We start from the raw sequence: 23,996 nt of genomic DNA, 5'->3' as shown, positions 1-23,996 counted from the left end.
CTATACTCTAGTTAATTAGCATAGGGGAAGCATGGGGGCCTTCACTGCCCTCAAAATAGGTGGTGGTAGGGGCTCACATGGTAAATTTTTATAATGGCTGCACATTAGTGGCAAAATTAGTGCATGGCCATTAATGAAACTTGTATTGCAAGTATTGTATTGTAATTATGGCAAATCCAGTGCAAATCATAACCCGTTAACTGTATATTATGTAACCCATTCTGATCTCTTTGGGGAAAGCAGGATAGAAAACAAATTAAATAAAGAAATCGTAAAATGGGAAAACGTGCCATTTTCCGGACATGGCACAAGTAGACATTGCGTGGCATTTTCAATAGGACGTCTAATTCTGAGTTTGGACATTTGGGAAAGACATCCAGAAATCCAGTAGAGAAAATGTCCATTCTCAAAACAGCAAGACGTCTAGCTTTTTTTTTTTTAATGACCTATGTAGACGCTTTGGTCCTTAGTATGTCTATTTTTTATGGTGATTCTTGAATATAAATATGTCCACATGAAAAACCAAAAAATAAAGTTTTTCAGACCTCAAAGCAGCCATAATTCTTAGCAAACTGTTCAGAGAGAGCTGAATACAGCAGAAGGGCACTCTAGGGGTAACTGCAGTGACTGCCACATTTCAAAGTCCCAGACAAACATATCACTAAAAACTGTTTAGATTGTATGGTGAGCCCTCCAAAACCTACTGTACCCACCTATACACCACAACAATAGCCCTTATGCATGCAGATGTCATCTTAATGTAGCTACAGTAAGTTTTGGAGGGTTCACCATACAATATAATTAAGATATGGTGATATCTGTACCTGGAACTTTTAATGTGAAATTCAGTGCAGTAACCCTTAGAGTGCCCCTCTGCTCTCTGGGCAGAAATGTATTAACATCTGAAGCTGCTTGGGCTGAGAACTTTTCAACATCCCCTCCTAATACAGGCTAGAATGTACTTTAAAAAAAAAAAAAAAATCTTTGGATGGTGGGAGGGGGGTCGGTGACCACTAGGGGAGTAAGGGGGTTCATACCTTAATCCTTCCAATGGTCATCTGGTCACCTTTTTAGAATTTATATGCTTCTAAAATAGGTCTGACTCCAAACATCTAAAAAAAAAGCCTAGGACCATTTATTAAAGGTTTGATTATGCCTGACGAGTGTCCAAGTCCTAAGCCAGCCCAAAACACGCCCCCTTAAAATTTGGACACATTGGAGACAAAATAACCAGAAACACATCTAGAAAGTCTATTTTGAGAATGTCCACTTGGACGTTTTGACTAGTAAGATATCTAAGTGCTGGTTTATGCTATCTTTTGGAAATCTATCTTTTAAAAAAAAAATGAGCCCCTTAGTGTGCAGGAAAGACCTATATAAGGGGTGTGCTAAGGCCACTTATACTGTGGCTTTTGTAAAAGGACCCCAGTAGTTTTAAAATAATGTATTCCTTTGAATGTAAATGGTTTATACAGCTAATATTATATTTTTCCTAACATATATTTCATTTTTGTTTTACTTTCTATGGGTATGATGTATGATTGCACTGCTTTAAGTTATATTTCCCCCTCTGCTCCTCCATATTTAAACACCACAGTCAGTGTTGACTTCAAAAGCTGGCTGCAGAGTTTAAATTTATACCTGAATATTGAGCGCTGAATATCCAGTGTAAGATGATCACCAGAAATTATTTGGTACCATCTAAATTCTGCACTGGTACCCAGATAAATATCAGAATTAATTAGGACTGCAAAACAGCCTTCACAATGTTTGTTTTGCTGCAGCATTTGAGGAAGGGTGGAGAAGTCCTGTATAGAAATGCCCAGGTGAAGATCCCTGCCCCAGTATAGCAGAAGCAGGCCAAAACAGCAAAAACCTAAAATGGTTGCTGAAAGAGCAAAATGGACACACTGACTAAAAAACTGTCAGCTCTGAAAGACATTTCTGCTTTCTTGAGAGTAAGGTCAAAGAGAGGTCACAGCTGGAGAGAAAAACATTTCCAGTGAAAAGGGGATCTTGGTCTAACTGGTAGAAGTTTCACAAGAAAAGGGATGCTGATGTGAGAAACTCACGATAGAAGTTTCATAAGGAAAAGGATGCTGATGTGAGAAACACACCAAGACACTGACGGATGCTGCGCAAGAAGTAAGAGATGTGAGAATGCAAGAGAGCTAACCAAAGGACTGAAAAGCCATTAGGCCCAGGCACTTGAAAGAGGATCTTGGTATATTAACAGGACATTTACTGGGAAATAGGACAGAATTAGATAAGGAAGGGTGTGACACACACAGTATCACTCATTATGCTAACCAATCAATAAATTAATAAATGAGATAATAAATATGTTTAACCAATGAAAATATGAAATGTAACCTGCACTAGGGCGGGCCAGAGCTGTCAGAATCATATAAAAGAAAGCTCTCTGGACCGTAGTTTCAGAACTCTTCGGAAGTTCTCCATCAGTCTGGCCAGCCTGGTGTATGCTCTATCACTCTGTATGCTGTGTGATTTATTCCTGTAAGCTATTGCTGTTTGATTATTAAATTGATGTTATTTGAACTAGCATAAAGAGAGTTGAGTGGTCTATCAGTGGAGGCCGTAATAGCCAGCTTTTCACATTGCTCTTTTTGTTTTCGTTAGTCTTCATTTTTGTTTCAGTGCCAATGTCATTAAAGAAGTGCATACCCTTTCTAGAATCGTGCTTAGCACCTAACTTCCTTTGTCACACCCATGCCCCTTCCATGCCCACACACTTCCTTTTAAGATACACTATGGGAGCTAGGTACCCTGCCTTATAGAATAGCACACAGCCAGATGTGTATACAAATCATACCGTATGGCAATTAATATCAATAATTGGTAGTTGGTACCCGATTATTGATGGTTAAGTGCTTGTTAACCAATTGTGTGTACATCTCAGTCTCACACAAATTTGGGTACCATGAGCCGGATTCTGTATAGGACACCCAGTCTCATAAGCCACCTAAGTGGCTTTTCAGAATTGCACTTGGACGTCCTATATAGAATCGCATCTTGTCCTCATGGACAGACACCTAAGCCCACTTAACACCATAATTCTCTAACTGGCATCCATGTCACAGGTGCCAGTAAGAGAATCACATTGCTGCTGAGCTGATCATGACAAGGGAATCTCCTTGCCATGATCATTTTAGTGGCCACAGCAGGGAACCCGCTCCCCCCCCCCATGAAGACTACCAACAGGAGGGATGCCCAGTCCCTCCTGCAAGAACTCCCAAATGTCCACCCACCCCCACCCCTGAATGTCCACAGCAGGAGGAGTGCCCAATTCCTCCTGCCACCTCCACTCAAGACATTTTCCGGCAGGAGGGATGCCCACTCCCTCCTGCCAGAACTCCCCCCCCCCCCAAAGATCATCAGAAGGAGGGATGCCCAGACCCTCCTGCTGGAACCTCCCCCTCCTCAAAGGGCATGTTCCCCAACTCCCTCCCAAGCCAACCCGGACCCCACAGTACCTTTTCTAAGTTGGCCAGCCAATGGGATGTTTCCTCCCTTCGGCCAGCAGGTCCACCTCCACTGAATGGTGGGCCTGTCCCTTCCCAGTGCATTGTGAGATGCACCGGGGAGGGACCTAAGGCCCTGATTGGCCCAGGTGCTTAAGGCTTAAGGTGATTGGCCCAGGTGCTTAAGGCCCCTCCCATAGGAGGGGCCTTAGGCACCTGGGCCAACTGGAATCTTAGGCCTCTCTCCCAGTGCATTCTGGAATGCGCTTGGAGTGGTCTAAACTTCCGATTGGCCAGATACTTTAGGCCACTCCTCAATTGTGAGGAGGGCATCCCGATGTTCACTGAATATTTCAAAGTGCAGTGAGGAGGGGGATTCCTTTGTTCACTGAATCTTTCACATTGTAGGAATTCAGCAAAATCCTCTAATATCATGGCAACAGGGAAAGTGTACATTTTATAGACTTCTCCTACTGCCAAGAGCAGAGAACTACTATTGGCTATTTATTTTTTTGAGGCTGAGAACTGTGTAGAAACAAAACTGCAGTTGGAGTGAGAAGGAAGCAGTTTAGAGTAGGGAGAAACAGCTTGTCTTTCTCTGGTTAATATTAATAGTTTGGTGTGAACTGGCAGAGAATTTCTCTAAGCAGCTGGTTACCTCTATGCTTATAGTTTTGAGGATCAATGTCGCAGAACCCTAAATGTACTGGTAAAGGAGGAGTTTCTGTTTGTCCTATTTACCCTCTTTTTATTTGATAGTGTTCTTCTGGCCTGTGTCCTGTGCACATGAGCCACAAGGTACCATAGGAGGCCAGGGGTTACACAATCAATTTTCCTCTCTCTCTGCTGGATCTTGGTTTTTATTGAGTTTTCATGTCTCTCTCCTTATTCTTTCTGCACTATAACATATTTTGCTTCTTTCCTTTCCTTTTTTTTGTTGTTGTTCATTTCCTTATTTTGTGCTTGTTTGTTTAATCTGTCTCTTCACTTTTCCCCTCACCATAGCATTTGTTAGTGCACATTTGGTCCTTTAATGCACCTTACAATTTTTAGTGCACATTAAATCAATGTAATGTGTGATAGCTTGCAAATTAATGTACATTGTTTTTTAAAATTATTATTTTTATTTAGGCCCTCTTCTATCAAACTTTGATAGCTGTTTTTAGCACGGGGAGCTGCGCTGAATGGCCTGCGCTGCTCCCGACGCTCAAAGGAACTCAATGAGCGTCGGGAGCAGCGCTAGCCATTCAGCGCGGCTCCCCGCAATATAAACTACTATCGCAGTTTGATAAAAGAGGGCCTAAGTTTTATTAACTGCCTTTTCACCCCCATCCTTAAAGACCAAAAAGTATCAATTGCTACTACATCTAATTATAGGCCAATTGCAAGTATACCTCTATTTACTACGCTTTTGGAGGGTCTGGCCAACTTGGAATTAGTTAATTACTTAGATAAGTTCAATATTCTTCATGATTATTAGTCGGGATTTAGAAAAGGCTTTAGTAATGAGACTGTCCTTGCCTCTATGATTGATTATCTTCACTGCCAATTCAGCAGAAACACCTGTGTGCTGATTCTCCAGCTGGATCTTAGCAGTGCCTTTGATCTAGTAGATCATGATATCCTGTTGGGATGTTTAGACACCATAGGGATCTCAGGCAAGTTCTGGAAATGGTTCCAAGGATTCTTGAAAACACGATCCTATCAAATGATCAGTGATGGAAACTATTCTCATCCTTGGAACAACCCTTGTGGTGTACCCCAGGGCCCCCCGTTGTCGCCTACACTATTTAACATCTATATTTCCCCACTTGGATATCTATTTCAGATTTTAAATTTGAAATTTTACATATATGCTGATTTGACTACTAAATTACACAGTTGCTATTTCTTTATATCTTTTTCATTTAATAGATATATATCTAAAATTATTACGGTGATGTGCTCAGACCTTTAACCCAATAAATAGTGAAGTCACTACCATGAGTTTAACAAGGGGACCATCATTGCAACCACCTGTCCCCGACCCTCCCTAAATGATCTTAAACCTATTCAGCTGTTGTATTTGTACTTATCTGAATAGAGAGGTTTTTTGTTGTTGTTGAACTTGGTCTTGTTAAATCTCAATGGTGACTGTGTTCTATCAAAAACAGTGAAGATTAAAATCCAAAGGTGATTGTTTTTATCCTCATCGATTTCCGTCCCCCCGACTCGAGTTGTTCACAGAATATCACTGTGTATCTTCCTATTATTATCCAACATATATGCTGATGACATCTCTATTTTGTTTCCTTTAAACAAGTTTACAGTGGAAGTCATAAATCAGATATCATCCATATTATCTCAGATAGACCAATGGACTATTAATTTCAGGCTGAAACTCAATACAGAAAAGACAAATTTTTTTTTGCTAGTCCAAATGATAAAATAACAGAAACATCACTTTGTCATAACGGACAGGTCTATCCAATAACCAATTCCATTAAAATTCTGGGAATTACGCTTGACCGTCAATTGACTTGGATTAATCATACAAACTTGGTGGTACAAAAATATTTCTATATATTATTGATAGTGACATTTGGGAAACTTTATTCTTCATTTGTATTAGATATTAGGATATATTCTGCTATTATTAAATGTAAAAAACTGAAATTATTGAATATTTATGTTACCTGTAAGGATTTTAGTATAATGTATGTAATACATACTGTTCTGTCATTTGTATGACACTTTATTTTATTGAGTAAAAATCAATAAAGAATAAAAAAAAAAAAAAAAAAGAAACTACGGACCATTATAAAATATTTTGATCCAGTGTCTTTTAGATTACTGGTACAATCATTGATCTTACCCCATTCTGGATTATTGTAACGTCATTTATTTGGGATCTTCCCAAAAGATTTTAAGATGATTGAGAATAATTCAAAATACTGCGGTTTGATTGCTATTTGGTCTGAAGAAGAACGATCACATTAGCTCATATTATTGTTTACTAGCTGATGCCCCGGCGTTGCACGGGTATTTAATTATAGCAATAACACTGTAAATGGATTCAAATAAAGATACTTTATAGTGGTGAATGAAATTATTTTTTTACAGCTTAATAAAAAGTACAATATTCAAATTATAATGTGAAATATTTGACAAAATGAATACAATACAACTAACGCAAAACGTGATTATAAACAACAATTTTAGTTTCACCTCCTGGAGCAAGAACATATAAATTCTTGGGTGAACCCACCCTTGAGCAAGCAACATAGAGTTGTGGGCCGCGAGACCCCCCAGAACATATCACCCCAGGTAGTGAGGGTAGCATACCAAGTTTCGTTCAAATCGGTCAAGCCGTTTTTGAATTATTGTGAGAATGGCAGCTTTTTACATATTTCCCATTGACATGAATGGGTGAAATCTGATTATCTGTTTGTAGCTCCGCCCACGTGTGCAGGTGGGCCGCGAGACCCCCAGAACATATCACCCCAGGTAGTGAGGGACCTGCATACCAAGTTTTGTTCAAATCGGTCAAGCCGTTTTTGAATTACTGTGAGAATGGCAGCTTTTTACATTTTTTCCATTGACATGAATGGGTGAAATCTGATTTTCTGTTTGTAGCTCTGCCCATGTGTGCAGGTGGGCTGCGAGACCCCCAGAACATATCACCCCAGGTAGTGAGGGATCTGCATACCAAGTTTCGTTCAAATCGGTCAAGCCGTTTTTGAATTACAGTGAGAATGGCAGCTTTTTACATTATTTCCATTGACATGAATGGGTGAAATCTGATTTTCTGTTTGTAGCTCCGCCAACGTGTGCAGGTGGGCCGCGAGACCCCCAGAACATATCACCCCAGGTAGTGAGGGACCTGCATACCAAGTTTTGTTCAAATCGGTCAAGCCGTTTTTGAATTACTGTGAGAATGGCAGCTTTTTACATTATTTCCATTGACATGAATGGGTGAAATCTGATTTTCTGTTTGTAGCTCCGCCCACGTGTGCAGGTGGGCCGCGAGACCCCCAGAACATATCATCCCAGGTAGTGAGGGATCTGCATACCAAGTTTCGTTCAAATCGGTCAAGCCGTTTTTGCGTGATCGCGGCACATACACACATACATACCTCCGATTTTATATATATAGATTGCATTGGCTAGCATTGAAAGCAAGAATACTATTTAAGTTTTCCTGTATCTGTTTTAAGTTGATTACAGGAGAGTCTCCAATTTATTTGTCTCCTCACTTTGAATTTTATAGACCATCAAGGATTACAAGAAGCTCCAGCTTATTTATCTATCCTAAGCCAAATGGTGTCAGATATAAGACCTTTTTTGAAAGGACCTTAGCGTTTCAGGCAGGTAAACCACAATGTTGGCCTGGTGAATGTATTCATCAAGCCATGTCTTACTGTTCTTTTCAAAAAATAGTGAAGGCTGCTCTGTTCGACAAATTTATTACTTAATCTGGTCTTTTTAAGATTGTAATTATTTTTTTAATCTTTTACTCTGGTTTTATCTTATGACATGCATGTACTTCGCTGATTGTTCAGTTTCTTATAGTATAAACAGCCTAGAACTTTTGGTAATGGCGGTATAAAAGAATAAATTTATTATTATTATATTTTCATGAAGAAGTTCACCCAAAGTAGTTTACAATACATTGAATAGTTATCAGGTACTATTCTTTTTCCTTCTCCGTCCTAGCAGGCTCACAATGTAACTGAGGCCTGAGACAATGGAGGGTTAAGCAATTGGGATCAAACTCTCAATCTCAGGGTGCTGCTCTAATCTCTATGCCACTCCTCCCCTCATTAAAATGCTTTAAAAAGTTCTAACATATTGGAAAGAATATATGAAACAAACTGAAAAAAAAAGCAATCTGAGAATATTTGAAAAAGCACAAAAATGACCCAAACATGAACAAAACTTTTTCCTAACGGTTTGCCTTCTCTTAATTGTTTTTTAGTTTCACTCCTTCACCCTTCTCCATTTTCTCCTCTCCTTTTTCATCCCACCATGTTTCTTCTTTTCCCTTTCTCATATTTTATGCCTCTTCTAAACTGCACTATCGTCTCACAATCTCTTTCTCAGGTTACCTGCTCAATTAACTTCTTTCTCTGTCCTCCTCCAGCCTTTTTAAACCTTTCTGAACTTCTCAGGTATCTTCCCTTCTTCCTTTTTCACAGCCCTGCTCCAAGCCTCATTTATTCTCTAGCGTTGTAGCATTGGTTAAAACTTACTTTGCAGAAAAAAAAAATCAGTCTCCAGCTGAGATTTGCAACTATGCTTGAAAAGCAAAGATAAAATAACAGTTTAACTGTAGCAGTTTGTGTACAGAAAAGCAATCAAGCCATTTTATATGTCAAGTATGTAACTTAATTAGCACATTGCTAGGCAACTATTCCACGCTTCCCCTTCGTGATCTGAAATAAGGAGGAAAACAAATCCCTGTCCTGTAGTTATTTTCAATACTGCCAGATTGCATTTTCCTCTGTACTGCTTTTCGATCACTTCCTCGCCTTATTTCTTGTGTTCACCTATAGCCTATTCTTATCTTACATTTAGGAAATGATTGAAAACTCACCTATTTGATAAACAAGAATGTTGATATTTAAGATGATGGTTTTTATTAGGCTCTGTATTTTAAATGTACCTTTTATCTGATGCTGTATTGAACGGATGTAGTAGTTATAATAGTTGTGTTTTTTCAAATTGTATTTTTTAACTGAAATGTTTCAGTTTTTCTGTTGTGAATCGCCTAGAACTGCCGGTGGGACGGTATATAAGAAATAAATTATTATTATAAGCCTTCTACTCTTCTTCACAGCTCCACCCCAGATGTTTTCCCTATCACCCAGTCCTTTTCCCTATTTCCAGCCTCTTTCCACTGCTTCCAGCATCTGTTCATTCTACCCAGTTTCTCTCCACCTCAAGTGCCCAGGGTCAGCTCAACCATTAAGCAGACTAGGCAGTGCCTAGAGCCTGCTGTGGGTGTTGTGTGTGTGGAACAGCAGAGAGCAGTTGTAGTCAAAAGACAACCTTCAAACCGAGGAGCCCTTTTACTAAATTCTGTTATGTACTAATGTGTGCTTAATATAGGAATAAAGAATTTCCACAAAATGTGTCAAAATATTTTACATTAGTTTGCCTATTAACACATGATAGCGTTTTCTTTAAAAAAGTATTTTTTGCTGGGGCATAGGATCAGCAGAGAATGGGTGTGGAAGCATTAACCAACTAGCGTTAACTTCACATTTATCTCCCCTTTTACAAAGCCGAGCAACAAAAGCCCCAAAGCCCTTTATATCCCTATGAGCAATGGGGTACTTATCGCAGTGTAAAAGAAGAGGTTAATGCTTAGAAAACAACAAAAAAATGCAATTGTTTCAAGAGGCCTATTATTAAAGTCTCTTAGACTATGCTGTTTGGTCAAATGAATGTAATGTAATGTAATGTAATTTATTTCTTATATACCGCTACATCCGTTAGGTTCTAAGCGGTTTGAAGAAAATATACATTAAGATTATAAATGAGAAGTAAGAAGGTACTTAAAAAAATTCCCTTACTGTCCCGAAGGCTCACAATCTAACTAAAGTACCTGGAAATTAATAAAGAAGAGAAAATAAAGATGGTTGAAAAAAGAAAAATTCTATGTGAACTTATAGGATGGAAATTAAACTGACAGTGAAGAACTGTATGAAAAATACATATGGAATGCAGTTAGAGAGGGTAGGTTACAATCTATTTATGGTATTTGTTTAATTGGAAGGTGTTAGGGTGGGTAATTTGAACTGTGCTTACTTTGCTTGCAGATTTTGTCATGACAGATTATTCTACTTTTTATGTTTCTCGTTTGTTTTAGGATGATTTATTGCTGCATTTTATTTTATTTTTTGTATTCTATTGTAATTTGAGTGTTATGTGTGTTTTTCTATGACCTTAGATGCATGGATAAGTGGGATATAAATCTGATAAATTAAAATTTCCGTGGTTTGATGGTGTGTGCTTTACCAGTGGGTACATGGGCAGAGTTTGGGTAAAGCATGGAAGAAGAACTCGTATTAGATACACCAATTATAGCACACTATAATTTACACATCTACTAATTTATTTATTTATTCATTTTTATTTGATATACCATCCCAACTGAGCAGCAGAACCGCGCAGTTGATACTTCAATAAAACAAAAAGAGTAGAAAGGAAATGCCACAATAATAGAGAGGAAAGAAAACTAATATGAGGGATAGATACTATAGGCCAAAAGAGGGGGGAGGGCTCGGAGAGGGAGGGTAAACAGAAGACACAAAGGGCTCCTTTTACAAATTGCCGTGTGCGCTAGATGCTACCGCCTCCTCTTGAGCATGTGGTAGTTTTTCGGGTAGTGTGCGATATAGCGCTCGCTAAAAACGCTAGTGCGCCTTTGTAAAAGGAGCCCAAACAGCTAGACATGGATATTTATACCAGCTATAGGACTGGTGTAAGTGGCTGTACCTCAAAATTAGTGCACAGTTTTTGCCACTTGTGTTAATACTTAAAAAACAAAACAAAACACATTTTTCTTTATAGGTAGGTGCCAAAACCAGCACATTCAGTAGGTGCTTGTTACAGAATTATCTCTATGTGTAATTCTTGTGCTCATCTTTATAAAACATGAATGGCACCATATCAATGAGAATCATCTAAAAATAATATGAGAAAATAGCCCATACATCCTTTTCCCAACATAAAATATCAGATCAGGTAAAAGGTTCAATAATATCATCTACCTTCAACATATACTCTTGCTTGATGTGAATCTTTTCCTTTAATGTTCTCTGCTTCACATTCATAAAGTCCTTCATCTTCAGGCTGGATGTTGAAGATCTTGAGAACTGCATTGGCCATGCTTAGTTCATGTGTGGCCGGCATGAGTTCATCCACTTTTCTCCATCTGATCACTGGAACCGGACTTTAAAATACAATGCCAACATTTGCAATAAATGGTTGTTACTTTGGACAGTGGTACCAGGAAATGGGGGCAGAGCTTGGAGTGTGACCTGAGAAGATTCTTAGGATGATGCCTGGATTTTAGATAATTGATCTCAAATAGCTCCAGTTCGGCACTTGTTTTATTGCCATATAGACTATCGATGATGCCTGCAACTACAGGAGTTATAAATGACTGTGGTTTTGCAGTTTCCTCAGGTAGAAAACAGCAAAACACACAACAAGCAGCAGAGTAGATGAAAACCAGAGGCATAAATATTGTTCCGAATGAAGAAACTTTATTGCATCTTTGCATAGATGCAATAAAGGTTCTTAATTTTGAACATCTTTTATGCCTCTGATTTTCTGTCTACTCCGATGTTGTTTGCTGTGCTTTTAGACCTGTGGGTTATTCTGCTGTTCTGTTGGTTTTATAAAACTGGAAAAAACAGATTCTCTAACATCCAACATGATGGTGTGATGCCACATCACCATCAGATCCTCTCATGCAGGACCTGCAAGCTTTGACAGTGACAATACTAACACAGTGGAACCATGAAATTGCTGCTGTTAACACAATCTGCAGAAATGTGTTGAGATCTTCTTGTATCATAGGTCCTATGTTTTGTGATATTCATATGTATGTATGATATATATGCAATAGTGCTGCCTGATTCACATTTCAAATCGAACATATTGTAATCACAAAATAGAAAATAAAATTATTGTTTCTACCTTTTGTTGTCTGGTCATTATTCAAATTATTTTGGTTCCAGGCTCTGTTTGTCTTCTGATAACTTGCTTACCAGGGCCTCCTGCCCATTTGTTGTTTTCTTTTTTCTCAGTGCTAACCATCCATCTTCCATCTCTGTCCTCCCCTTCTGTTTCCCCTCCCTCCCCCAGAGGTCTGGTATCTTTACTTTTTTTCGTCTCCATCCCCTGATCCACCTTTTCTCAACTACCCTTTCATCCTTCATCTCCCCCTCCTTCCCTAGCACCCTAGGGTCTACCATCTCTCCCCTTTCTCTTCCCAACTACCCTCCTATCCAGTATCTCTATCCCCCCTCCACACCATCTCTTGTGTCCAACTTCTCTCCCTTTCCGTTCCTTCCCTCCCTAAATCCCATTGTCCACCATCTCTCTGGCTCTTCTCTGTTTTTAGACCCATTATTTCTTCCCCCCAAAGTCCAGCAAATGCACATCTCTTTGAACCCCCCTTCCCTCCCTCCCTCCATGTACTTCTACACCAGGGACCCCCTCCCCTGAAGGCCTGTCCCCACTGAAGATATGCACCACCACCCCTGAAGACCTGCACCACCACCCCTGAAGGCCTGCATCACCACCCCTGAAGGCTTGTCCCCCCTGAAGGCCTGTATCCTCAGAAGGACTGCACCCCCTCCCCCCCGAAGGCCTGCATGTTCCCCCCTGACCTCCTGCGCATCCATTTACCTAATTCCAGCACCGGAGCAGCCTGCAGAGAGGATCGCTGGTGCTAGCAATCTTTGCAGGCTGCCATAGGCCTCCAGAGCTGTCTTCCCTCTGATGCGGTCCTGCCCCCTCCTCTGATGTCAGAGGCAGGATCGCAGCAGAGGAACAACAGCTCTGGAGGCCGATGGCAACCTGCAAGGATCGCTAAAATACCAGCAATCCTCTCTGCAGGCTGCTCCGCTGCTTGAATTAGGTAAATGGATGTGCAAGAGGCCAGGGGGGAAGCCGGACACCAGTACTTCCCAAATGACCCTCCCCCCTCGCCCTCTAAAGTAGGATTAGCAGTGGCCAGCCAGCAAGAGGAAGCTGTTGCTCCAGTCACTGAATCGGGAGGCCAAATTTTTTTGTTTTTAAATCAATTCGAATTGATTCACCCAAAGTGAACTGATGAATTGATTTGAATCGTGAATCGAGCAGCACTAGTATGCAATATCATGTATATCATGTATATGTATGCAATATCATGTATGCAATAGCCAAGAATTATATAGGACACATAATTTAATGAAGAAGCAGTGTTGTACTTACTTTCCCAGTGCAAAACACTCAAGTGTCACATTTTGTCCTGCTAATGCATATGTATCTTTGAACTGAACTTTGATGTCTGCTGGATATCTTCTAATTGCTATAAATTGAAAGAAAAATACAGAAGAAGCACCATTATCTGTCATTTTGAAAGAATAAAAAAAATTAAATTCTTTGTCTGAAAAGTCCAGATGGTGCAATTATTAGATATTTCTATGGATGTACCCACACGTTTCCACACAACTACTTTTCCCAGGACCAAAAAGGGGCAGCATTTGGTCAGGGGAGGAAGAGCATATACACGCCTTTCATTTTTAAATCAAGTAAAAATAATAAAGGGAGACAAAAATCAATCGGGTTTCTTCTTGAAACTCAATACAGTAAACCCCTGTGAGTTTGTAGTTTGTGAATCACAGACTCAGTAATTTGCGGTATTTTCTGATCGCCACTTCCTTGTACTAAAGTCATGGTTACACCAATCAGGAGCTGCTTTGACACCAGGAAGAGTTGGTTGGAAAACACCGCAAATGATTTTCAGCACCTGCCGGTGCCCCAGCTGCCCTCTCCTGCCTTCGATCAGCCCCTGAAACTACATTCATGGTTTTTCAAAATGCACGGGTGTTCCTGAAACGGAACCCCTGCAAATTTCGAGGGAGTACTGTATCCAAAACAACATCTGTGCCAATTTACCAAAAATATATATATAATATACCAAAAACTGTGAATAATAGTGCTCAGTCAAATTAACACCTAACACAGCGTGATTCACAGTGTTGCAATTACCATCATAGCACCACCAAACTACTGATGGCATAGCTTTCAGCTTCTCAGATGTGCAAGCCCCAGTGGCACAACAAGCCCATGTACCATGGTGGGAGATCAAAATTTTAGGCACTCCCTATTTATGTCAGTGTTTTTGGGGCAAATACTGGCACCTTATTAGACACCTATCAGCGCCTAAGTCCAATTTAGGCACCTACAAAGAAAAGGCACCCAAAATCTGCCCTTATCCATGCCTGCTCTCTAGTAAGTGCCTCAGGCTAGGCGCCTACCTGAAATCAGTAGGTGCCTATCACTTCATTTTAATTTATTCCAATTATTGAGCCAATTAAGCTTTTTTTCAGTGCCAATTAAGCTAATTAAAAAATAAGTTAGGTGCCTAAATCAGCTAGGTGCACCGATTTAGGCGCCTAACTTTGGGTGCCTTATAGAATCTGGGCCTTAATGCATGCAAATCCAAATGCACTAGCTGGTTAATGCTTCCACGTCATTTCTCTGCCCTTGACATGTCTTCTCCATAAAATATATTTTAAAAATAGCTAGAGCACAAGTTGGCGTGTGCTAACAGGCAAAATACCATACAATATCGTAACACATTTGTAGAAGCCTGTTTTCCCTTTAGTTATACACATATAGATCAGTGTTCTTCAACCACCGGTCCATGGACCAGTGCCGGTCCATAGAAATTTCCTGCCAGTCCACAGGGCCAGCATGTGCATCAGGCCCAAAACAGTGTTCTTCAACCGCCGGTCCACGGTGCGATCGATGCAGCGTTATCTTCGAGCCTGCTCCCTCTTCCTAACTGATTCAGTGCACAAAGCCACAGAGGAAAGGCTTCCAAATGAGGCACGGGACGTGCAAGCTACAATTAGTACTATTATGGGGGTGGTGTCTGGGGAGGAGATTCGGTAGAGATGGGCGGGGTCTGGCCCACAACTTAGCCCAGTGTTCTTCAACCGCTGGTCCACGGACCGATGCAGGTCCACAGAATAATTCTTTTATTTCTGCTGGTCCATTGGTGTAAAAAGGTTGAAAAACACTGATATAGATGACTGAAGTAGCAGTGACTGATTTTTTGACTATTTACTGTATATATGATTGTTTAGTGATTCTGAAGACATCATTTATCAAGTCTAAAAAGAGGTGTTGGTGAGTGAAGTTGATTATTCTGGTCCTCTTATTTAAATTTTTTGTTTAATTGATATATGTGTTACACAAACTAATAAATGCACACTCTGGCCCAGATTCTATAAAAGATTCCTAAAGTTAGTTGCCTAACTTTATTTAAAAAGCTTAATTGGCACCAATAATAATTAGCACCTCATAACTGACTTAAATTAAAATTAATTTGTTGGCAGGTGCCTAACTCATTAGGCAAATGAATGGCAGGCCTAAACTTTTGAGTACAATCTAAAGCTCCTAAATTAAGATGAATTTTCATCTGAAAAGTTATGCTTCTAAGTTTAGCTAAACATGGGGCATACATTTAGGAGGCTAATCTATGTAGGAGCGAATTTAGGGGTTCAGCATTTTTTGAATATCAGGGCCTACAAAACTAAACAAATCTTTATAGTATTCAAGCAAGGCAGTGATAAGGATGACATCCTGTCACCTTTTGCCTAGCCAAGGATCTGAAGAATTCAACAGCAATGCAACACATTTGCAAATTATGAGCACAATTAATGCAGATGGTACTCCAGAAAGATGAATACTTACTTTCTGACTGTGGAATGAGCGGAATAAATTTGCTGAATACGCTTTTTGGAATTGAAGGGTTGGATACAAAACATGAATAATTGCCTCTGTCTGATTGTTCCACTTTTGCAATGTAGAGATTTCCATTTGTCTGGCTAACAAATCGCCGTTTATCCAAATTAATGAACACTGGGAACTCATTAAGAAGCCAGCGATAATTTAGCTCATCTAAAAGAACAAAAAAGAGTTTAGGTTAAGAAAAATAAGTAATGAAAACAGTAATAATCTGTCTACTTTTCTCATCAGGGCATTGTCTTTATAAGCAGCACCATCTGCACCAAAAATTATCAAACTAATCAACATTCAGAAACTGCTATTTTTTTTTAATTCTTGGTACTGTACATAGAGTAATAAGACATCATATTAGGAAACAGCAAGAGTGATTATACCAGTGTGCAAATGCATGGTAGGGACAGTTCTTTAACATAAGTGCTAACACATATTTAAGATTTGATATATACTGGAGTCCTTTTACTAAGGCTCACTAGTGCGTCTTAGCGCACGCTAAATGCTAACACATGGCAACACGTCCATAGGATATAATGGACGCATTAGCACGTGTTAGCATTTAGAGTGTGCTAAGATGCACTAGCGCACCTTAGTAAAAGGACCTCACTGCCTTGCTGTGGTTACAATCAAAGCGATGTACATTTTATATACAGATACTTATTTTGTGCTTGGGATAATGGAGGGTTAAATGACTCGACCAGAGTGTCAAAGAGCTGCAGTGAGACTCAAACTCAGCTCTCCTGGTTATTAGGCCGCTCTATTAAACCATTAGGATCAGGGCCAGATTAACTTTATATTGGGCCTTAGGCAAGCATATATTTGTGGACCCCCTACTCCTCCACCATTATTTCACCTCTCCAGAAGTCAGAAATGAAGAGGGACACAGTACAAATCAAACAACAACAGAAAAAAAACAGCACAAAGAGCCTTTGGATTATGGGCAAACAATGTGTATTTATTATAAGACCCGACATGGGTTGTGTTTCGGCATGCTTGCCTGCGTCAGGGGTCTGTATGTTTGTCAAAACAATCTGGACCCAATTCTATAAAGGGTGCCTAAGTCACGACTAAAGTTAGGTGTGCTTTAGGCACCCAATCTAAGTGGTTAATGAGCCAATTAAGGGTCTTGATAAATGGTACTTAGGTGTCCAAAGGACGTAGACGCCACTTTATAGATGCAGTCACAATTTCATGGACGCCCATGTTTAAAACTTTAGACGCATCTTGCAGAATCAGAGCCTCTGTGTTCACCACAAAAGCCCAATTTAAAACTCAAAGGAGAATTCGTAAATGAAGCAAAACCTGCCAGAGACTTGCATACTTTCACAGAATGCCAAACTATGCCTTTGTGTTTCATATGAGACATATTGACTACAAGGAAAAGAAAGCCAAAGACCCAGCATCAGCAAAAACCATGAATCAGGCGGCCAGATTGCCACTTCTCCTGCTCATAGGATTTTTTTTTTTTGCAACTCCCTCTGTGTGAGCATATGTGTATGTGTGTGTGCTCCTGTATCTGTGTTGTTTCTGTGTGTCTATGACCTAGAGAAGAGGGGAGAGGAGGGTAAACAAGTGGTTTGAATGAAGTGATTGCCAACATTCCATTGGACTAGGAAATTAATAAAATTAAGCAAAGTGTACTAATATATCTAACCATTAGGGACTAAATTCTATATATGGTGCCTAAAAAAATGGCGCAAAAGAGAAAAATCTCAGCGCTGCTCAATAAACAGCACTCAAAGTTAGACGTGCTGAGGACTAATTCTATAATGGTATCTGTGACTACTAGAATAAGCAGATATTGCTGCACCTACTTGTACGTGTTGTTACAACCCTAGCCCTAAAGCTCGGCTTGTGCCAGGGAAGGCTTTGCCTAAACCTGGGCTAGCCTTAAAGAGAGCCAATCAGTGTGACAGGCTAGACTCCAGGAAGAAGGAAAGTTCTGCATTCCCCTTTGAAACTCAGTTTACAGAACCCTGGGGAGGTGAGGATTCTGAGGGGAACAGCCTGGGACAGCCTCAGCCTGATTATACTAGCTCAGCTAACACACAGCTGCAGGGCTTAATGAGAAACACTAGGAAACCTAGGCAGAAGCTTCAGGTTGCCCTTCCCCCTCAGAGAACAGGGCATGGTCGCCTCAGTGCTCTTGAGGTAGCACTGAGGAGGAAGCAGGCAGTCTGCCCTGGGTCAGCCCAGGAAGGAGGTTTACAGGACTGCTCTCCTGAACCTCACCACTTGCAGGATGTTGAGATGGTGGATACAGCCCCTGTCTCTGAAGCCAACCAGCTAGCTGAACCAGAGCCCATGTACTGCATGGAAACTGTCATGAATACAGAAGCTTACTCCATGGAAGAAAGCTAAGTACTATTACTGGGGTTTTGTTGTGCTTAAGCTGACAATCTTTTGGGCTTCTTTCAGTAGAACTTGTTTGCACCTGTGGGAAGCAAGGGAGCAGTGCTGAGCCCACTGCAAGGTGCCTGGAACTGAAAACCTTTTTGCCAGGTTTATTTTTGCTGGACTGTTTGGTTTATGTTTGAGTTTTTTTTGGAAAGTAAGAAAAGCTTCAATTTTGAATGTGTGCCTGGGATGGTAGTTTTGGGGGAGAATCCACACAAGATCCTTGGTTGGGATTGTGGGGCCATTTGTGGCATTCTGTTTCACACAGAGTTTAATTAGTGGATTCGGCTACTCCCCTCCCCCACCAACTACTGTTAAGTTGGTTGGGACCAAGCCTGCTTCTATCTAGGCTTGGGCACAGCACTGTCTTTATTTAAAAGAAGTGTTATAGCTTGTTACTGCCTGCTTGCCAAAGGCAGAACTATTGGGACTGAACTCTTATACTTACCTGTGATACCTGCAAGAAAGGTGTGAGTTGTTTGTTTTTACAACTCAGTTTTATTTTTCCATGTTTTCTTGTGTTTATGAAAAGAATGGACTGAACCCTGTTCAGGATTGATAACCACAATAAAGTGGGGCTTTATTTTCACTTAAAACTGACTGTTTTGACCTGTTCTTGCTTCTTTATTGAACTGAGGAACCAGCAGGACTTCCAGCCTTCTCTGGAAGCACGTAAGACACAGGCTGTTCTGAGCGCTGACCGGAGCCAAGCATATACACGGGCACCGGCAACGCCACAGTGTGAACAGTTTTGACATGCCCATGGTACCTAAATGTGACATTTTACCACATAATATTCAGTATTCTGTAAGTCACATGAATAACTGGGAGACCACACCATGCTCTGCCCATGTGTATGCCCCCCTCATACTTAGGGACTCTTTTACTACACTGTGTTAAGTACTAAAGTGGGAAAATGTATTTTGCAAGTATTTTGCATGTCAGTACATGCTCATCATGCACTGTTTATATATCTATCTATCTATCTATATATTTTTTTTTTCATTTTTTCAAGAGGGGCTTGTCATGGCTAGGGAATGGACATGGAAGCATGATTCAGCTAGCATGTTTGCATTAGCACATGCTAACTGAATAATGTAGATGCTACCTGTGGGAGATGGTACATTCTCCCATATGAATATTTTTGTAGGTCTATTTTAGGGCCATGTTATAAATGGGTTGAGCTTGCGGGAAAGTCCCGCACTAAAATATACCAAGCGCATTTCTTCGTAAAATACATATTTTTACATATTGTGATTTTATGTAAACTGCATAGATGTTACTCGATTGCAGAATATCAAAGTACAATAAACTTGAAAAGTACAATAGTAAAAGTCGGCAGATAAAGACCTGAATAGCCCATCCAGTCTGCCCATTAGTTATACCCTTTAAAAATACATGATTAAATTAACTTGTCTCTTCTTTAATATTTCTGGATCATAGACTGGTATTTCTGGGTCATAGACTGGTCCACCTGGTATTGTCCTAGGTTCTAAATATAGATGTTGCTGTCCAAGCTCACTCCAGCCTATCCAACCATCCTGTTTGCAGGATATCTACCATAAAGTCTGGCCAGTAACATCCTCATGTTCCAAATTAGTGGAGTTCCCATTGATGCCCTCTCCAACCTAATCCTACACCAAATCATCACATATGGGACACAGATTGTGCAAGTCTGTCCAGTACTGGTCTTAGCTCTTTAATTTACATTCTTTGTTTTCTAATTAATAATAATAATAATAATTTTATTCTTATATACCGCCATACCTTTCGAGTTCTAGGCGGTTCACAGCAATTACATTAGGATCCACATTGACATGCCGATTTACAACAATTTATTAGATTAATAACACAATTTAGCCGAACTTGGCTGAAGCAGGAGGGAGTGGGTAGAAGAGAGGGAAGAAAGATCCTCTATGTTTATCCCTCTATGTTTAGCACCATTTTCCTCTCCACCACTTCCCTCGGGAGGGCATTCCAGGCATCTACCACCCTCTCCATGAAAAATAATTTTCTAAGTTTCAAGTTTATTAAATTTTAATATACCGACCATCGACGGACACCTGGCTGGTTTACAATGTTAAAAGTGAAAGATTAAATTATTATTAAAAAAAGGGGGGGAGAAGTGTAAACATTAATTGGACAAATTACAAGTACAAACGTGAGCTTAAGGATGAAGGGGAAAAGGAAAGTTGATAAATACATCAGTAAAAAGAAAACAATTTAAGAAAGAAAGGAAGATGGGGGAGGTTATAACATCAGGGGAGGGGAATGCTTCTTAAAAGCGGTTCGTATTTAATTTGCTGGCTGTTGGAGAAGAAATATTTAAATGCTATGGTATGCGTCTTTGAATAAAAACATTTTTAGTTTAATCCTGAATTTGTCTAGAGAATTTTCAAGACGGAGTTGAAGTGGCATGGAGTTCCATAAAGTAGGAGCTCAATGGAGAAATTAGTTTTCCTAGTGTAATAGAATTCTTTGATGGAAGGTATGGTCAGTAGATTCTGATCAACCGATCTAAGAGTCCTAGAAGTGCAGAAAGGAATGAGTTTATCGAGGAAAGATGGAAGATGCAAAAGTTTGATTTTGAAGACTAGCATTAATGTTTTATAGGTGTTATGGTGCGTAATGGGTAGCCAGTGAGCTTCTCGCAGAAGAGGAGTGACATGATCATATTTCCCTACTTTATAAATAAGTTTATGTATCAAAATAGCTACACCCACTTTTTTCTCCATAGCAGGGGCAAAAAACAATGTTTAACCCAATCCCCTTCCAATTTTTTAGACTCCAATGCTGACAAGTGGGTCTCTTGAATACAGTATATATCCGCATTTTGCCTTTTCAGAAAAGATAATGTTTTTTCCTTTTTATCGGATGATTAAACCCATTAACATTTAATGAATATATTTTCAAAGACATTTCAATACAATTTCACAAGGAACCAAACTAAAAGTCCTAAAATAAACCAATTCCCACAGAAATTAATATATATCTATTACACATCCAGTTCCCTTCCATAATACACTTCTCCCTTCCACCCCCCCCCCATCCTTTATAAAATATATATTTTGGAAATCCTTTTGGGGACAAATTAATCTAGTTTTAGATTCAAATATTCCATTAACATATGAGGCTATAATTTGTGGAACAATTTTACATGTTAAACCCATTTTAGATAAGTATAAAAGTCATCTATTTTTAATTCTTACAGGTATAGCCATTCAATTGATTACAAGTAATTGGAAGAATCATGATAGAATAAATTATACTTTCTGGTGGGTGAATGTGTGTACTATATACAAATATGAAAGAATTAATGCGGAGTGTAGGAGACTTAGTGGAATATTCAACAAAATTTGGTGCCCATTGACTACATTTGTACAAATATAATACTGTATTTTGTCTTACTTTTTTCTTGGTTTATTTATCTTTACACATCCAGGGAGGGTGGGGGGTTGGGGGGTTGGGAGGAATTATTGATAATGATATTTTAGGTAACTTGGTTTCATTTTATATTATTTACTTGGTTCTTATGTTATTACTATATGCAAAATAATGTAATTACTGAAGGATAGTTCTGTTATCTCTATAGATATTAGTGTTATGACTATCTATATAGATATCTATATAGATATTAGTGTTATCTATTTAGTGTTATCTATATAGATATTAGTGTTATGAATGCAATAATATACTGTTCTTTTATTTATATAACACTGTTCTTGTTTAAAAATCAATAAAGAATTATAAGCAATAAATAAATAAATAAGTTTAATTGCCGTGTTTTGAATGAGCTGCAGATGATGTAATTCTTTTTGAATGATTTCGTTATATAGAGAGTTATATTAATCTAAATGAGAGATGACCAGTGAGTGAACGAGGGTTGTAATTGCATCAGTTTTGAGGATTGAGTTTAGGGAACGGATGAGCCGAAGTTTGTGGAAACAGGCTTTTACAACAGAGCTCCTGAGTCTTCCTCCTTGCAACCTCAAATTATGCCCTCTAGTTTTACCATTTTCTCTTCTCTGGAAAAGATTTGGTTCTATATTAATACCTTTCAAGTATGTAAATGTCTGTATCTTATCTCCCCTGTCCCTTCTCTCCTCCAGAGTATACATATTTAGACCTTCCAGTCTCTTCTCACTCTTGTTTTGGTTCAAACCCCTTATTATTTTCGCCGCCTTGTTAATACATTCCTCCCTTCATATTTGCAAGGGTTAGGGGCACAGCCCTTTTGCAAATAAGAAAAATTTGTGAGTAACCTTAGGGTCAACTCCGAACCACCACCACCACCTCCCTCCCGCCTTCTGGGCAGTTTCCATACCTTACTTTTAAAGCCTATGGTCTGGCGGTGGAGCAAACTTCCTACGCTCCTAACCCATGCATAGCTGCGAATGAAAATTCCTGCTGTGAATTCCCATGGTCACGGGAGACTACAGTGGGAACTCAAGCCAGCCATTTTTGTTTGTGGTTCTGCACAAGGCAGGAGCATAAGAAGATTGATCCTGCTCTGCTTCACCACTAGGCCATCAGGTTTTAAAGGTGTGGAGAGGTCCAGGAGGTAGGAGAGGCGGGGTGGTTTAGAGACTCGCAAATAGCCAAATTCGTGAATCCTAAACTGGCCAATATAGAGGGGGAAGTTTGCATTTTAGTAAAAGGACCCCTTAAAATGCTAACCCCTGGATTCTATATATGGTGCCCAGATTTGTGTGCCCAAATTTGAGCGCACACACAAATCAATTGGGTAACAAACCTTTAAATATCAATAATTGGATGCTGACAACCAATTATTGAAGTTAATTGGCACTCATAACTATTTGCGTATGCATCTGGCTGTGTAATGTTCTATAAAGCATGGTGTCTAACTCTATTAGTGCATAATTTAAAAGGGGGTGTGGCTATGGGCTTGGTCAGAGGCATTCCAAAAAGTCGTGTTATAGAATACTGTCTCAGCATATCTAAATTAGGTGCCAGCATGTACATCAAGTTTCAGTAGGTGTAAATCTGCCTTCTACAGATAGGCGCAGGAATTGGCACTAAGGCCCGGATTCTCATCGAGATGTGAAAGTTAGGAGGCGATAGGCATTCTAACACTGCCTAACTTAACTGTTTTAATTGGTGCTAAAGACATATAATTGACCGTGTTGTTTAAAACCAATTAAAAGGTAATTTTTTTTTTTTTAAAGTGCCGCTATGTGGCCTCTGGGATTGGCACCTAGGTCCCTGGCAGTTAGTGGAGCATAGTGACACCAAAGCCCAAAAGTGGGCATGGCTAGGGGCAGCACCAGACTTTGATGTCACTATACACCACTGACCGCGATTCTGACAGGACCTTAGGTGCCAGAAATATAGGCCTGTGAAACTCTGGCCCACATTTCCGGTACCTAGGGTCCTATCAAGCCACAATTCTGGAAGCGGCACCTGTTGGTGATTGGCATGTGGCAGGTGCCCATTTTGTAGGCATCTGCCACGGCAGGCACTGCTTACGGAATGCTATTCAATAAAGGGCAAGTGCAGTTTATAAAGTAGTGCTTAGCGCTGATTTTTTATAGTGCCCATTTTTAAGCGCCCTTTATAGGATGTCCCCTAAAACAACTTGTGTGC

General features: G+C 39.8%; 1 protein-coding gene across 1 annotated transcript in view; it reads right to left on the bottom strand.

The window, feature by feature from the left end:
- CNTN1 (contactin 1) overlaps positions 1 to 23,996 on the bottom strand; it is a 222,781-nt gene that overhangs the window by 132,338 nt on the left and 66,447 nt on the right. The window contains exons 5-7 of the mRNA XM_033959145.1: positions 15,948 to 16,154; positions 13,455 to 13,551; positions 11,240 to 11,421 (exon numbers count right to left, since the gene is read on the bottom strand). Of these exons, the coding sequence (XP_033815036.1) occupies positions 11,240 to 11,421; positions 13,455 to 13,551; positions 15,948 to 16,154 (486 nt within the window). The remainder of the gene's footprint in view (positions 1 to 11,239; positions 11,422 to 13,454; positions 13,552 to 15,947; positions 16,155 to 23,996) is intronic.

The sequence above is a fragment of the Geotrypetes seraphini genome, chromosome 9 (assembly GCF_902459505.1).
Source record: "Geotrypetes seraphini chromosome 9, aGeoSer1.1, whole genome shotgun sequence".
Taxonomy (NCBI): domain Eukaryota; kingdom Metazoa; phylum Chordata; class Amphibia; order Gymnophiona; family Dermophiidae; genus Geotrypetes; species Geotrypetes seraphini.
Note: the sequence above shows the minus strand (reverse complement) of the source record. Positions and strands in the feature narration are given on the sequence as shown.